The sequence below is a fragment of the Mytilus galloprovincialis genome, chromosome 9 (assembly GCF_965363235.1).
Source record: "Mytilus galloprovincialis chromosome 9, xbMytGall1.hap1.1, whole genome shotgun sequence".
Classification (NCBI taxonomy): domain Eukaryota; kingdom Metazoa; phylum Mollusca; class Bivalvia; order Mytilida; family Mytilidae; genus Mytilus; species Mytilus galloprovincialis.
In genome coordinates, this window is record NC_134846.1 from 62,488,063 (window position 1) to 62,504,074 (window position 16,012).

At 32.4% G+C, this 16,012-nt stretch overlaps 2 protein-coding genes across 2 annotated transcripts in view; both read right to left on the reverse strand.

Moving 5' to 3' along the window:
* Positions 1-16,012, reverse strand: part of LOC143045555 (fatty acid synthase-like) — a 44,122-nt gene that overhangs the window by 24,521 nt on the left and 3,589 nt on the right. The window contains exons 3-7 of the mRNA XM_076218139.1: positions 15,530-15,682; positions 12,893-13,066; positions 11,916-12,116; positions 11,254-11,376; positions 9,974-10,626 (exon numbers count right to left, since the gene is read on the reverse strand). Coding sequence (XP_076074254.1) covers positions 9,974-10,626; positions 11,254-11,376; positions 11,916-12,116; positions 12,893-13,066; positions 15,530-15,682 — 1,304 coding nt within the window. The remainder of the gene's footprint in view (positions 1-9,973; positions 10,627-11,253; positions 11,377-11,915; positions 12,117-12,892; positions 13,067-15,529; positions 15,683-16,012) is intronic.
* LOC143045556 (uncharacterized) lies at positions 1,862-9,607 on the reverse strand. Its single transcript, XM_076218140.1, has 3 exons — positions 8,805-9,607; positions 6,836-7,120; positions 1,862-3,472 (listed from the first exon to the last, which is right to left on the reverse strand). Exons 1-3 carry the CDS (start codon positions 8,910-8,912, stop codon positions 2,747-2,749), a joined length of 1,119 nt encoding a protein of 372 aa, XP_076074255.1. The 5' UTR covers positions 8,913-9,607; the 3' UTR covers positions 1,862-2,746.

The following is a 16,012-nucleotide window of genomic DNA, read 5'->3' on the forward strand; positions in this document are numbered from 1 at the left end:
TTGTTTATGTTTGTACTATTATTTTCCTACAGACAGTTCATAGAAAAAAATTATTAAACACTTTTTCAGAATCATCCCAGACTTTGAGGCTCTAGTTTTTGAAAAAAAAAACACTATGACATCTTGATCTAGTTTTTCATTGATTTTATTTACTTACAGTACCATTCAAAAATACCAACTCTCCCACACCCTACACCGAGGAAAATGTCGGAGTCACTCCGACAAACTCCGATATCCCTCCCAAAATGTTGGGAGGAATTTGGGAGTAATTCCTCCCAAAATCAGGTAAATGTTTATTGTGATAGCGAGCTCACTCCCTACACCGAGGAATTAATTGCCCTTATCCTTTTTTGATCTATGCCGGCACACGACTGATAGGGTAATTGGATTACCTGACAGGTAAAGTTGATGTAATTAAAAATATATATCCGGTCGACTGTACCATAATCATAATTTTAAAGGTCCTTTATTAGTTAAGTTAAATACTCTTGTGTTAAAATTATTTTAACTTTTAGTTTTATTTCTTGCGAGCTGATATAAAAAACTTTACCTATAAAGTTTATTAATGTTCGTGTAAAAATAAGTTTATAAATATTTTCGTATTTCTTGCTTGATAATCTAAAAATAACTTTACCTATGCGGACTTGCTTGTTTAAAAAAAAACGGATATTAACGAAAAAAGTTTATAATATTTTGTGGAAAATGTAAAAAAAAACGCGAAGTTCTACTTCAAATAAAGTTTTTATATCTTTCATGCATTTTAAAAGTGTTTCGGACTTGCATTTTTAAAATTCGTCAATTAATATATTATTTTAAAATAACTTTAGATCGGCGAAAACAGGAGTACCCCAAAAGCTACAACAAGCATTTGTACATGTGAACAAAACGTGGCCCACTCATGATATGTCAGTCTATAAGAGATGTGTATTGCCGGGAACGAACTTATTTATCCTAATGAGGACTAAGTTGTATATTTCTTAGATCTTCATTGAAGGTTGCTAAATGGTATAATATCTGGTACAGATAGCGACGATAATTATGAATAAAGTAGAATTTGATTCCGAGATAAAAATTTCTGCTCGGGGATAACATATAGTTTTTAATATATTATTTGTTAAATACGTATGTGTTTTTATAAAAAGAAAGTCGGAACCTAAAGGTTTTTTTTTCTGCCTTCCCCGCCCGAAGTGTATGTACATATTGTAAATACTGTATTTGATATGTTAACGGATGTGTTCGTTTTATACCGTTACGTAATGAAACACTTGTTAAATTACGATGAGGTATTAAATGTATATTTAGTATTTGTAAAGTGACAGCAACTGTTCTTCCAAGTAAGGAACATGATTCAATTTTTGAATGTTCCGCAAAAACTGCAACTGTTTTATCTAAATTATTTTTCTGTGTATTCTGCATGTTTTTAAATGTGAAAATAGCCGCTTTTCAGTGTACAGTGAAAAGATCGATCCAATGTTAATTCATACTGGAAATGAATCAATATTTTTAAATTCGATTACATTTTGAAATTTGTGAAATAACTAGCAGTTTAGAATGAGTTGAGTCATTGTTGAAGATAATAAAGAAACCTACAATATTTAACACTTGCATAGTGGATAGTTGTCTCCTTAGTAATCATCATCATATCACTTCTGACTGCCGTTTCGAATTTATTGTTGAAGGTCACAAAGTAACACAATTTCTTATACATTTGCATGGTGGATAATTGTCTCATTTTTAATTATAGCACCTCTTCTTATTTGGATTACATTTTCAAATTTGTCAAACGTAAAATGTAAATAGCCACCTGATCTGTATGGTTTATTTCATTGTTGAAGGTCATATAGAAACTATAATGTCTGTATAGTATGTGGGAAATTTGTCTCATTTTCAATTATCATGATCATACCACAGTGCATGTTTGGATATGCGAAATGTAAAATGTAAATAGCTTAATTGTTGTTTAGAATGGTAATTCAAGGTTGAAAGTCGGATAAAACCTATAATGTGCAGTTAATGCCAGCTTGTCTGCATTGTGAATGATTGTCTCATTTACAAAATACCACTTTCTTTTATCGATAACAGTGTACATTGTACATGTATATACAATAATCAATTATTTTTCTTTTTAGAATAATAAAAAACAGCTTTCAAATCGAATCATACATGTATTATTTATTATACATTAATTTGTGTAGCAATACAAAATGATTGATATATTTATACTTTCTGTTTTCAGGATATCAAGCAACATGGTACTTAAATTAAAGACAATAACAAAGACAAATTAACAAAAAAAAACTAAAATATCATAGCTAACATGAATAAATAATGATCATTTGATATGTACATTTTACAGTTATATGTAATGTTCATTGTGAAGTCAGATTTACTGCTTTGTTGCTGGTCTCCTCAGATATTCGTTGACCCTTGGTATGATGGCATCCTTCCATGTTCTTGGTTCTGACAACCCTGGGTAGAAGTACAGAACATATCGTTGAAATACTGTCTTTCTCTCATAAGGAAGTTCTGTTTTATTACATTTTCCACCACCGTGGTAGGAATGCTGCAATCTGTAGTTCTGGGTTGTGAAAAGCTCAGGGAACAAACGTTCTAACAATTTAGTGGCTAAATGTCCTGGGCAGTTGCTATGTGTGTTCATTGAGTTGAGGTCTGCCATTGTGATTCGGTATATCTCTGGGACATCTAAGAATGGATAAGTCTCTGGATTTGTTGCTATTGGCTGGCATTAATACAGAGTAGAGGGTGGAGTTGAGTTGCTACCTTGGCCTTGCAGTAGATGAATTGCTGTCGATAACATTGACATTATTGCTTGCTGGTTGTTCTTGATTTCTGTTTGGTTTTTTTCTAGTGTTGCAAGACGTTGGTAAACCCCGTCAAACTTCCTGTCTGTCAATGGTCTTCTGTTTACTGGTGTGAGTCTGTCATGTATATCTGGAAATGGTGTTGTTGGTGTTGTTGGTTCAGGAAATCTAAATATGTCGGGTAGATGTGAGGGACTGTTTATTGGCTGGATTGGTGTAACAGCTGACTGGCTGTGGTTGGCTTGACTTGAAGGTAGAAACGGCTGGTGGGTAGATAGAAATGGATTCGTTGTTGGTGAATTGAATAAGCTATTTTCATATGTTGACTGGCTGGTATTTAGAAATGGGTTGGTACTTGTATGGCTAGTGTCTAGAAATGGGTTGATTAGCGGAAGTAGTTGATTGGTAGGTGACTGGTTGCTGAAGGGATTTGAAGAGGAAACTGGAACAGATGACACAGTAGTTTGATGGTCTGGTTGACTGAAAGTTGACAAGAAAGGATTCAACGAAGGTGTGTTTACTGGTTGACTAGTTGTTGGGGTTAAAGTTGTATAGGTAGGAGTGGCAATATCTTGCTCAACCTGGTCGTCTTGGTCAACTGGGTTTGTAGGCAAAGGTTGTTGACTTCTTCTGATGACTGTTGCCTTTTTCTGAAAAACAATAAACAACACTTAAATGACTTGAACATAAGGCAAACCAGAAAAATTAAGACAAACAGACCTGCTTTTTAAGATTTCATGACGTGTTCAGTGGCAAATATTTCGTAAGGCATGTCTTAAATGCATTATTTTCACTAGTATCTATCAGGGATGATTCCAGGTGTTTTCAAATGGGTCCCTTGAACATCAAATTGGGAATTTTTATTCTAATTGGGAATTTTTTAAGCATAAAATCTAAGACATAACATTATTTTCCTGTAAAAACGGAAAATGTATATTACTAGTTTCACCTGTACACTGATGTTCATGTAAGTTGTAACATTTTGAATAATTCTGGATGGGCTACTGTTATTACATGAATATCATTGAACATGATGCACTAGTCTATCATCTTAGCTATAGTTACCTAGGCCTATTACAAAAACATATATTTTAGCTATTATAAACATAAACCACTGAAAAAAATCATTCATCGGGTATTTTTTCAACAGCAGGTCATCTCTATAAATTTACCTTGATTCAAATGGATTTCAAATTGAACTGGTCAATTGTCGAATTCAGAAAAGCATTTACAAAAGTTCATATACTTAATTGATACGATATTTAAAGCATTGAACCAGTGTTCTTTAAAATTATTTGGATCATCTTCAAAACTTTTGAAATAGTTCCATCATGATGACATCGTATTTCATTAATGGTCTATCATCAACATTATTTTCAAAAAACGCTCAAACTTTTGTCTTTAGAAATAGTTTCTTTTACAAAACAAGTTTTCATGATCATATTATATAACCGGCTCTGCTGGGCGATCTGCTTTAACGAGATCTGCGCCCATTAAACTTTAACCATCAATGTTATATCAAAATTTGAATTTGTTCTCTGCCGAGGTCTGCTTTGACTCCCTTTTTTATCAACCTGTTATATTTATAGTTGCCTTAATCGGTGACAGAAACTTTTCCGGAAATATCGATTTTTATTTTATTTTCCTGAATTGGGAATTCATTTTCATGTACATTTTTTTGGGGCCGCTGGCCAATTTTAGGGCCGCTAAGCGGCCCTAAACTATATAGTGGAATCATCCCTGATCTATATCAACTTTCAGACCCAACCTGACCATGATTGAATAATGCGTTTATTGCTAACTTTATCATTTATTGAACAAAAAAATGGCAGTCGGCTTTACGACATATTTTAAAAATAATTCCAGCCCTCAAATAAATAGTATTATCAGATAAAAAAAATTAATGTACAATGTACACCTCGTCTCTTTTCATCTATAATTCAAATATATTTTATTGCTAATCAAAGCGCCCACAAGGAGCAGAACAATCAACATTAATTACATACAAATGATTACAAGTGATTCAATATGATTAAGACACAATGTTATAAAAAAAAACCAAATAAAAAAATATTTATTAAGACAAGTACAAGAATACAACAAGCACAGTGTTTAATAATATAAGGGGGGTCACTGGGCATTTATTAAGCTCAGTTTGTCATATTAAATCATATTTTGATTGCATCTTTTTGCATAAATAGTTTTTTAACTTAGTCTATATGTTTTAATAAAAAATTATATATAGCCGTTTAAATATTAAAATTAAATATATATATAATATATTTTATTTCTATTAAAATTCTTTTTAAAAAATATTTTAACATCCTTTATACAAAATTAAATATTTGCCACTTGAATTACGGTAATGACTAATTTGACATGTTTATTGCCAGAATACAGGTACATTGTACATGTAGTTAAATGATTTATATTCTTTAACCGTATTGTCCAATTTTGACAGGGATGTTGTAAACCTTGCATATATTTATATACTTATTGATTTGATATTTTATAAGGTGTCAACTGACATTTTGACAATACACAATGTTATTTTATATAAAAGATAATGTTCATAATTTTCATCATTCGAAAAAAAAATGCCGAAAGTTCAACACACAACCAAGCTTAGAGTAGTTCAGCTGTACCGAGAGGGATGGAGACCGTACGCCATTCGAAGGCAACTTGCCAATGAGAGCCTTGCTATTACGAAAAGTACAGTTAAGCGTATCATTGACAAACACAAGTCGGGTAATTTCACAGCAATAAATACAGTAATGGCTGCACCTGTGGTATTCCAGAAAATCAACGATCTAGACCTAGCCACTATTAACAATGCCTTTACCAACGACTGCAACTTGTCGAGCCGAGACATTCAGCGAATATTGTCCGAGAAAAATAATACCAACGTATCCTTGTCAACAGTAAGAAGGGCTATAGATGCAGCAGGTTGGGTTTCAACATCGCCAAGATATTGCCAGCTCATTAGAGATGCCAATAAAGAAAACAGGGTCAAATTTTGCCAAGACATGATTGCAAGTGATGAGCGTTTTGAAGATGTGATATTCAGCGACGAGACAACGCTACAACTGCACGACAACAAAACAGGGGCGTACCGACGCAAAGAGTCAGCTGCACCAACTAATTGCCGACCGAATCACCCATTGAAAGTTCACGTTTGGGGTGGTATAAGTAAGAGAGGTGCAACACAAGTTTTGATTTTTGATGGTATAATGGATGCAGCATTTTTTGTACCTGAAATTTTAGGCGCTACTTTGAAACCATTTATTGACTCTGTGTATCCGGATGGTCACCGTTTTCAGCAAGACAATGACCCCAAACACACTTCAAAGCTAGCCAAAAATTTTATGCAAGAAAACAACATCAATTGGTGGAAATGGCCGTCCGAGTCACCGGATATTAATCCAATCGAAATGGTTTGGAACCAGTTAAAAAGAAACGTTTCAAAAAGAAATCCAACGACCAAAGAGCAGTTGTGCCAGTATATAGAAGAATTTTGGTTGAGAGAGATGACGCCAGCACACTGTTCAAAGTACATTGACCACATATATAAAGTTGCACCAGTGGTTGTTTCGGTTGGAGGAAAAGCAACAGCTGACATACCCGGGAGATTGTTCAAAGAAAGTTCATCAGACATGAGCATGCAGTACTTCCATGACAAGTTATGTGCACCACAACTACGCCAGAAGCTTACAGTAATGATGGGTGACCGATGAGTATGTGATTGGCCAGTCACTTATAACAGCTCTTTTTAGGGCTACGAATATTATTCAAAAAGAGTCTTATTTTTGTTGTTCTTCAAATAAAATATTGTCCCCAAACCCAAACAAAGTAACCCAATTACATTCTGTTTTTATTTACTATTTCGATCTTTCAAAAAGAAACTAGTTAAATTACAATTCTTCAAAAAGGCTTCATTTTTGAAACATTAAATAGTGTACCCCCCCCCCCCCCCCCCTGTTAATTTCTAAATGTAAAACGAATATTATATCTACCTTGGTAACAAGTTTCTTGGTTGTGTTTGATGTTTTCTGTCTTTTTGCTGGTTGTACTGGAGGTAGATTTTCCGCTTGAGTATCATCTTGTGTTGGAACATCTATAGCAGGTGCCACGTCATCTTCAGTTAGGGTCATTGGTGGAGGTGGGTCACTCATCTCGTCTTCTTTATCTTCTAATAGTGCATCCATCATCTCTTCTGAGCCTGTACCCAGGATGGTGGCCTTTGCTATTTCTGATGCACGGATGCCATGCTTTACGTCGTAACATGCACCAATCTCAATCTGAATAAACAAAAAAATATTAAGCTATATAAAATGCATGATTTAAAGTTTAGGTTTCTGTATTTTCAACCCTAAAAATATTCCTTTTTTCTATAACAAAATAATCATATCAGGTTTAATAATTTGGAAATAAAAATGAGTGGTTAATATTTCATTTCTAAATATGTCGGAAACAATTTCAAATAGTATGTTTAATACTTCTTTAAACGGGATTAAATTTATAAAAATAAATAAAATGATTATTGACCTTTCTTAGTAATGTGGATATAAAATCAGTGGAAAATATTTCACTTCTAAATATGTAAATGTCGGAATCTCTACCATTTCAAATTTTTTTTTGGGAATGGTGTTTAAATTCACATTATCACGGACGAAAATCCTATCTTAAGAAAACTGTTTTGTTATTTCATAAAATTTAACTACCAATGAATGAAGGTTCTTTTCTTGAATACTTTCACAAATTCATAAAATTATGATTAATATTTAAGCCCAATTCAAGATATATTTTTTTAGAAACAATGGGTCCGTATTTATTCACATCGACTTATCTTACATTATTTATTATAAAACATTTCTGTATGAAACTATATTTGATAGTTTATTGCAAAAGTTTCTTATTTCTATGCCAATCGATATGTGCCCCAAAATAAAGTAATTCCGTATTTACATAAATATACTAAATAAGTGCACTCAGTTATGCGTAAATGAAACTAATTGAAGAAGAATGTAAGAAATGATTCTACAATGTAATGCCTAAATTAGAGAAAGAAGAAAAAAGGTGACCTTCAATTGTTTGTTACAGTTTTTTTATTTATTAATTTGATTGACATACAAATTTAAAGAAAACAACTGCAAATAAAAATTGTGACCGATTATTCAATCATCGAACAACGAATAATTGTTCCACATGAGGGGGGCATTTACCTAAATAAGCCTCTGTAAGTAACTTAACGATATGTAAATTAGAATATATATACATGTAATTCTTTGTTCATTATTTTTTTAATTGCATAAAATCAAATATATAAACTAAATAAAACACCTCGTCCCAGCACTGAATGGTATTGTCATAAATCAAGGATGAGTTATTTCCCCTTAAAATATTCAGAACAAAAAATGTGTTTTACTTTAATAAATGTCGTTGTTAAATAATTAACTTCATATATAGCTTTCTCAGAGAACAAAATTGAAAATGAAAAACAGGTTTGCTCCGTATAACAGCATAAATATAAAAATGAAAAAAGATATAAACATTTTAAATACCATTTTTTAAATGTATTAGTTTTCATAAAAAAGGTCTCGACTTTCCACAGAAATTAACTCGGGAAACCTATGAATAATAGTCGTCGAATGTGGCACATCATTCTAATCTACTCATAAGCAACTAAATGTGCATTCTTGTAAGAAGTATACAGCGTTGTTAAGATAAGCAACTTATAAAAATTGCTACGATAATAACTCTATAAAACTAGCAATTTATTTTATACAAGATACTCGTAGTTCGACTAATGATTTGTTTCTATTGAAATGTGCATTACTAAATATGTTTACTAGATTAAAATACTTTTTAAATTGTTATTTGGATGGAGAGTTGTCTCATTGGCACTCACACCACATCTTCCTATATCTAATTACTCTAAGGGCTTTTTGTTTAAACATTGTTTATAAAAAGTTTAATTTATACCTCTCCAATATGCTTGATGAATCCTCTAGTGCGAACTTGTAGTGTGTCATCTATATGATACTGCACAAGGAAGTGGCTGTTCTCTCTCAGTAAAGTACGTAACGACATGTTGAATCTTTGCAAATATTTTGAATAATGAATAACTTAGGCTCACTAAGTATTCAAAGAAAGAAATGTTCACCTTGTGTATGGCTTGGGTTAATAACTGTTAAAATAACAATTTGTTTGAAGTCAGTAGACTTTTTGATTTGAGACAAGTAATGCATCAGGTATGGCTTGGATGAGCAATTTCTTAAGTTTATAATTGGGGCTTCATTTTATAATTATGTGAAAGTGTCTTTGTTACTTGAATGTTCTAAAAACATCACGGCAACCACAAACAATCATATTGGCGTCTCTTCCTTTCATTAAAATTACAAATTATGACATCGTATTGTGTCAAATAATTTGAGGAAATCAGTGCAAGAATAGTCTGATTGATACAATAATTAATTATATTTTAATTGTCTAACTCTGTTCAAGTAACCATAGACAGTAATAAAGGAACTGTGTCAGAAATAGTTTTTTTTCTGCCATTGCTCTCTTATCTAAGAATGACACGAAATCCAGAAGTTTATCTACATTGTAGTAAACTAAAGATTTTTTAAATCTTTGTTTCCATTTCTCTTTCCTTTGGCAAGTCTAAAATAACATGTGACTTCACGATTTTACAAAGGACAATGCATTTTATAAAGTGTTTTTTATAGCACTGAAATATAAACATATTTTTATTAAATATTTATTAGCAACAAATTTATTGACGATTTTTATTTCATATCCATAAATTTCTTGAAGATGTCACATCAAAACTGTAAAAAGAAAGAAAAAACAGTGATATAATCATTAAAATATCACACCAGTAATTAATATATCAAAAACACACAGGTAAGATAAATTTCAACTGCACACCTGTAAGTTCATAATTAATCAGGCTAATCCGATCATGTAGACACGCGTCGTTAATCTTTATTGCTTTTGATGGGCAATAAATCAATAAACAGGTTCGCGGATTTGGGAGAGAATCTTTGGAGGAATTTAAGAGGGAAATCCGCGGTACGCGGTGTGATTCCGACATTCACGGAAATCGGAGAATAACGATCTCGAATCGGTTCGTTTGAAATGTACTGTACCTGAATTTCCTGCATATGATTCTTTCCATTGAGGACAACATAACCTCTGTATGGCAACTGTTTATTCCAAGGGCCACTGGTTTCATTTAACAGATAATGTAAGTAAGAATCTTTATGATGCGACTTCATCAGATGAAATATTGACTCTAAACCTTGCTTTGTTCTCGCTGAGTAAATGCATAGTCTTTTCTTTTCATTTGCAAAATGATATTTTTTGTCCTTGTCATATGATTTCAATATCGTATGAACATTCACACCCCCAAGTCCAAATGAGTTCACAGCACAATATTCACCATTAAGCCTCGTTCTTTCACTGACAACTTTAATCTGTTCATTTTGAATATTTGGCATATTGAAATGAAGATTTGGTGGAATAACACCATCTTCCATGGCAATTATAATTTTTGAAACTGCAGCCAGTCCTGAGGTAGCTTCAGTGTGACCTATATTTGACTTAACTGACCCAATAAGTAATGGTTTACTTTTATTTTTACAGATAACATCAGAAATAGCATTCAATTCTATAGTGTCTGACATCTTTGTACAACTACTGGCTGTCTCCATGTAAGAAATGTGTGAGGAATCTAAACGAGCTTCTCTGTAGGTCTCTTGTAAAAACTGTCTTTCTTCTTCAAAATTTGGATAGTTAAAATCTTAAATAAAATAAATATGAAAACATAAAATACACATGTACAGTAAATAGACAAATAAAAGGTTTATGACAAGTATGCTAAGAAGTTTGAGTTAAAACATAAAAATGACCATTGGAACATTCAGAAACCATTACTACCATATGTTCCACCTGGTCATAACAGATGAGAAATCCTTATAGAAAATGTCAACAGCATCAGTTTTGTAAATCCAGAAATCATTTATTTCAGGGAAGTTCTCATATTTTTTACTAGGCACCTTGAACTTCGATCTATTGACTCAACTCATTTCATATGTCTTCTATCTGTGCAGTTTTTTATCCAAATCAAGTACGGGAAACTTACGTTTTAATTCAAAATCCATTTGATCCAAGGCACCAACAGATTGGATGACACTGAACAAAGAGTGGATATATACTTCAGAATTTTTTCAAGATACATAAAAGGGTATGAAGCACATCACTTCCAAAAACAAGGTATAGTATAGTCAACTGCACATGATGATATACAATACAACCATCTTTCAGGTATATGTTCTCAGATAATTTCCCTATACATTATCATTGTGCTTAATTTTGGTACTTCTGCAGGTAGCATTTTCAACATCTACTTTTCCCCCATTATACTCACTGTTATTTTCAGTAGTAAATGTTGCTGATTTTGAGTGAATCACTGTGCAGTAAACTCTTTTTGCTTTAGCTTTCTTTTGTAAACACATCACAACAACTCCTTCACTCCTACCAAAACCTTCTCCTGAAATTCATAAGAGTATTATCATTAATTTTGCTATATAATTTTGAATCATAATTTCTCCCTACTAATTAATAAAACTTTCTGCTTACATTATTTTATATCAACAAATGCACATACCTGCCAACATTTCAAATAGCACATGGGGGTTTTACGTGCAAGATGGCTCTCATAGTCCTACAAAACCTTTGAAGGGACCTTCGTATATAATTCAATTTTGTGTGTTTGCTACTTCATGCTTTTATAATCCTATACCCATGGTAAAATTGATTGTTTTGTTTTAAATTGTGGAAAAAATTGCCTTTTCATTTTGGAGCCTCCATGAGGGAAATCACCAACAAATAATGACAGTTGGCAGGTAAGAATTTTGCACATATCTGCTGAATAATCAAGCTTTGGACAGTAATCATGCATAAAGGCCTGAAATTATTTTCTTTTCAATATTTCAATGAGGTTTACTTTCTTTACTTGCAAAACTGTGTTCACTAGTTTATTATTATTTCAGAAGACTTTAAGTACATGTGATCTTTATTTAAGCATACCCCTCTCATCAAAACATCTACAATGGCCATCCATAGACAATAAATTCATTTCTGCTAGCTGAACAGAGGTGGCAGGTTTCATACATAAATTACATCCGGCAACAATGGCTGTATCACAATCTCCTAGTCTAATACTAGATATAGCTCTGTCTAATGCCAGCAAACCAGAGCCACAACCATTTCTCAAACCATAGCTAGGACCTGTAATAATAAGAATATTTTTCAATCTCCCAGTCTAATGACATTATAACAGAGCCATTACCGTTTGGTAAACCATAGCTAGGACCTGTAATAATAAGAATATTTTTCAATCTCCCAGTCTAATGACAGCATACCAGAGCCATTACCATTTGGTAAACCATAGGTAGGACCTGTAATAACAAGTATATATGTTGACATAAAACACCATGCATTGTCATCACTTTAACATTTTCATGTTCTGTAAAAAGCAAAATCAAGGTCAAAACTAAATTTAACATATATATATTATAAAAATGTTCACATAATGCTGAAACTGTATACCAAGTTTCCACTTAATGTAAACTAAAACTTTCATAGATCCGAAAACATAATGCCACTTTCTATCCTAGGAGGAAATATACAGCCTTTTTTAATGATACCAGCCATGTCCTCATTTACAACAATACCTTACACAATAGCAAGAATCTGAAGTAAAAATAATGCAGTCTAAAAAATTCAAAGGCACAGTAGCCACAACCACAATTAAGAAATATGATGCTCAACTCTTTAAGTCTATAATCTGAATGATCAAGTTATCTTTATACCTAATGAATAATTTGATGCTAAACTGATTTACTTAAAAGTTGAATGCATTTTCTACTGTATAAGCCAATATAAGTAAATTTAAAAATTTAATCCTTACCAATATCAAATATATGTATATTTTCATGATCTAAAACGATTACAATCAGGTTACAAAATTCCAAACCACTGCTTATATTTTATGTTAACCCTACCTCTCAGGTCAAAGGCAAATGATATTCTGTTAGCAAACATACTAGTGGTACAGCCAAGTGGAGAATAACCTGTCACATTACTATTATCTGTAGACAGAGCTTCCCATGCTTCAGACATTCCACATCCTATATAGACTGCTGTGTTAGATCCTCTAATAGTTGCAGGGGAAACACCTATATTTAAATTACAGAAATTACATTTCTGGCAAATACAGTCATATTGAATGTAACATGTAAACTATAGAAAAAGAGGAACATTTATTTAAATCGGGACTGAATTTTAAGATGAATCTAATTAAGAAATCACATATCTTCATTTCCACTGGTCAACATTTATAAAGATTAAAATGTTTGATTTATTGTTAATTCTAATATGACGTGCATCTTTCGCTTTGTGAACAAAGCCATGCTCTAAATCCAATAAAATGTGTTTGCACATGAGTATATTTACTACTGCAGAATAATGTATTTTATCAAATTGGCATGCATTTAATATATTTCATTAACTTAAAACACTTCAAAACTTTTAAATGAAGCACATATTATTTCTAATTCATTAAAAATGGCTGTCATGTGTTGCACTTTGAAATTGACACATTTGACAACCGTTCATGCTGGCTGTTTAAAACCCCTCCCTCTGAAAAATCACATGCCAGTCGTTTGCTTGTTTACAAACATAAAAGGGAGGTTCATGGAAGAGCCTACACAAACACTCTTCTCTTATGCACATCGGACATAAAAATTACCTTAATTGTCCTAATCAGAATCGAAATAATTGATGCAAGCTATACTTTAGTTTTAACATGGATAGGCATTATATTCGTGTTATTTTAGCCCTCACTATTGCTCCAGGAAAAATGATCACGAATATAATGCCTACCCATGTTAAAACTACAATAAAGTATAGCTTGCATCAATTTTTTCTTAAATGTTTTATTTGATTACTCTTTAATGAGCATCTGTTTGCAAGCAAGTAAGAGGGATATTCTACAAAAAAGGCAAACTTAAAAAAAAACTAAACTCTCTCAAAAGATATTATATAACACATACAAAACCAAGAATGTTTTCAAAGGACACCATTGTCCTATGCACACTATTATGTGTCATGTTCCGTAAAATGTAAAGTTTGCAAAACAATGAACATGTTTACTTAGTTTCATGTTTATCTGACCACAAATTCATAGTAAACTACCTGAACCAAAATCTTCATAAGAGAAACTAATTAAGAACTACCAACAATAAAACATAATGCCACAATTATTGTAAATGGCTCAGGCTTAAATTAAAATATTGTTTGTATGCCCTTTACCGACCGACCCTATAAATTCGTTCCGCCTGAAAATCTTTTATTTGTATTTACCAGCAAGATTTTATTTTATCTTATTTTTCATTCCTACCAAAAATCTTATATTTGTATTTACCGCTCAAAACTTTTTTAACGGAATCCTCAGATTTTATCTTTCCCGTATAAGGTCATTGCATTTAGAGTTTCAAAGCATTTGTTTGAAATCGGTGTTGAAAGCTTTAAAATCATAATATGACGAACATTACCATGTACTCTGTGTCTTTATACTTGAAAAGCAGGGTTCATTAAAAATAGTTCGTCCAATACAAAATTATTAACGTGTGTACAAACTACTTTGTGAACAGACGTTGTATCCTATGAAGGGATGGCCTTTGGTGATCCGTAGATCAGGATGATTATTTTAATAATGCCTTCGACCAGCATTGATATATTATTTATATCTGACATGAACCAAAGGTCTGTAAAGTGGAGAATATTTGGCAGTAAAATCGCCAACTTTTTCCATACAGATCATTTATAAATGCGACGTAAAATACGTGACAATTGAGTTTGAAGTCTTGTAGAATTTTTATTGGAAACATAGGCACACACGAAAATTTAAACACTCTAGGGATTGTTTCTACTAGTAATGTATGTCTGACCGGACATATTTTACCAGGACAGAGTTATCTTTTACAGAAAACCTTTAGGTCGAGGTAGTACAGAATATTAGTGTAAGTTAAAACTCGTAAAAGTTCCAGGCATATAAACGTTGAAAATATGCCGCACCGCCATATATTTTGATATTTGAAAACAAAATAGTAGTGCTTATGAATTCACATTCTACATGATAATTTTTTTTCAAAACTTCCTGGGACTATTATACTAATAGTCCCAGAAACTTATTAGCAAAAGCATACTTAAACAAAAGCAAAACAGACAAAAAAGCCATCATGCAGATTTTGTATCTATAAAATAAAATATTATACCGACCTGCCTACCCATGACAAAAAATGTACCAAGCTTCTTTGGGAAAGAAAAATTAAATATTTTAACTTAGTACCTACCTACCCTGTTTCAAAACATAGAGTCGGAAAAGTGCAAACGAACAATATTTTAATTTAGGCCTCATCAAAATAACTTCAGTATCTTGTCAATTTTATTACCATGATTACCATATATCTTCCAGTGCTGCATGAGTTAATTCCAACATGACCCGTAACTGAGGATCCATACTGTCTACCAGTTTGGGAGGAACATATACCTAAATCTACAAGTACTTCATGAGTTAATTCTAACATGATACGTAACTGAGGATCTATACTGTCAGTCAGTTTGGGAGGAACACATACCTGAATCTACAAGTACTTCATGAGTTAATTCTAACATGATACGTAACTGAGGATCCATACTGTCTGCCAGTTTTGGAGGAACACCAAAGAATGCTGCATCAAATTTACTAATGTCTACCAAGGTTCCAGATTTTGAAGGCAAACCATGTGCTGCTACAAGTAAAAATTATTCATCTTTAGCAAACATACTTATTTTTAACAATAATCAAACCTGCCTCAACAAGTTACATATCTCTAACTAACACTTTTAGGCCCTCCTGAACATTAACTGTAGATAAATTAACTCTTTTCAGCAATGCCGTCTAACGCAGTCAGCAGTCACCTGCCTAATTTACACATTACAATTTTTAACAATAGTTATCGAATTTTTTAACTACCAAAATATTCATGATGGAAAATGTTTATTTTTCTCAGAAATGAAATCAAAATGACATTCTAAACCTATTTGCAACAAGAAGTGAATTTGTGAATTCCTCATGTTCC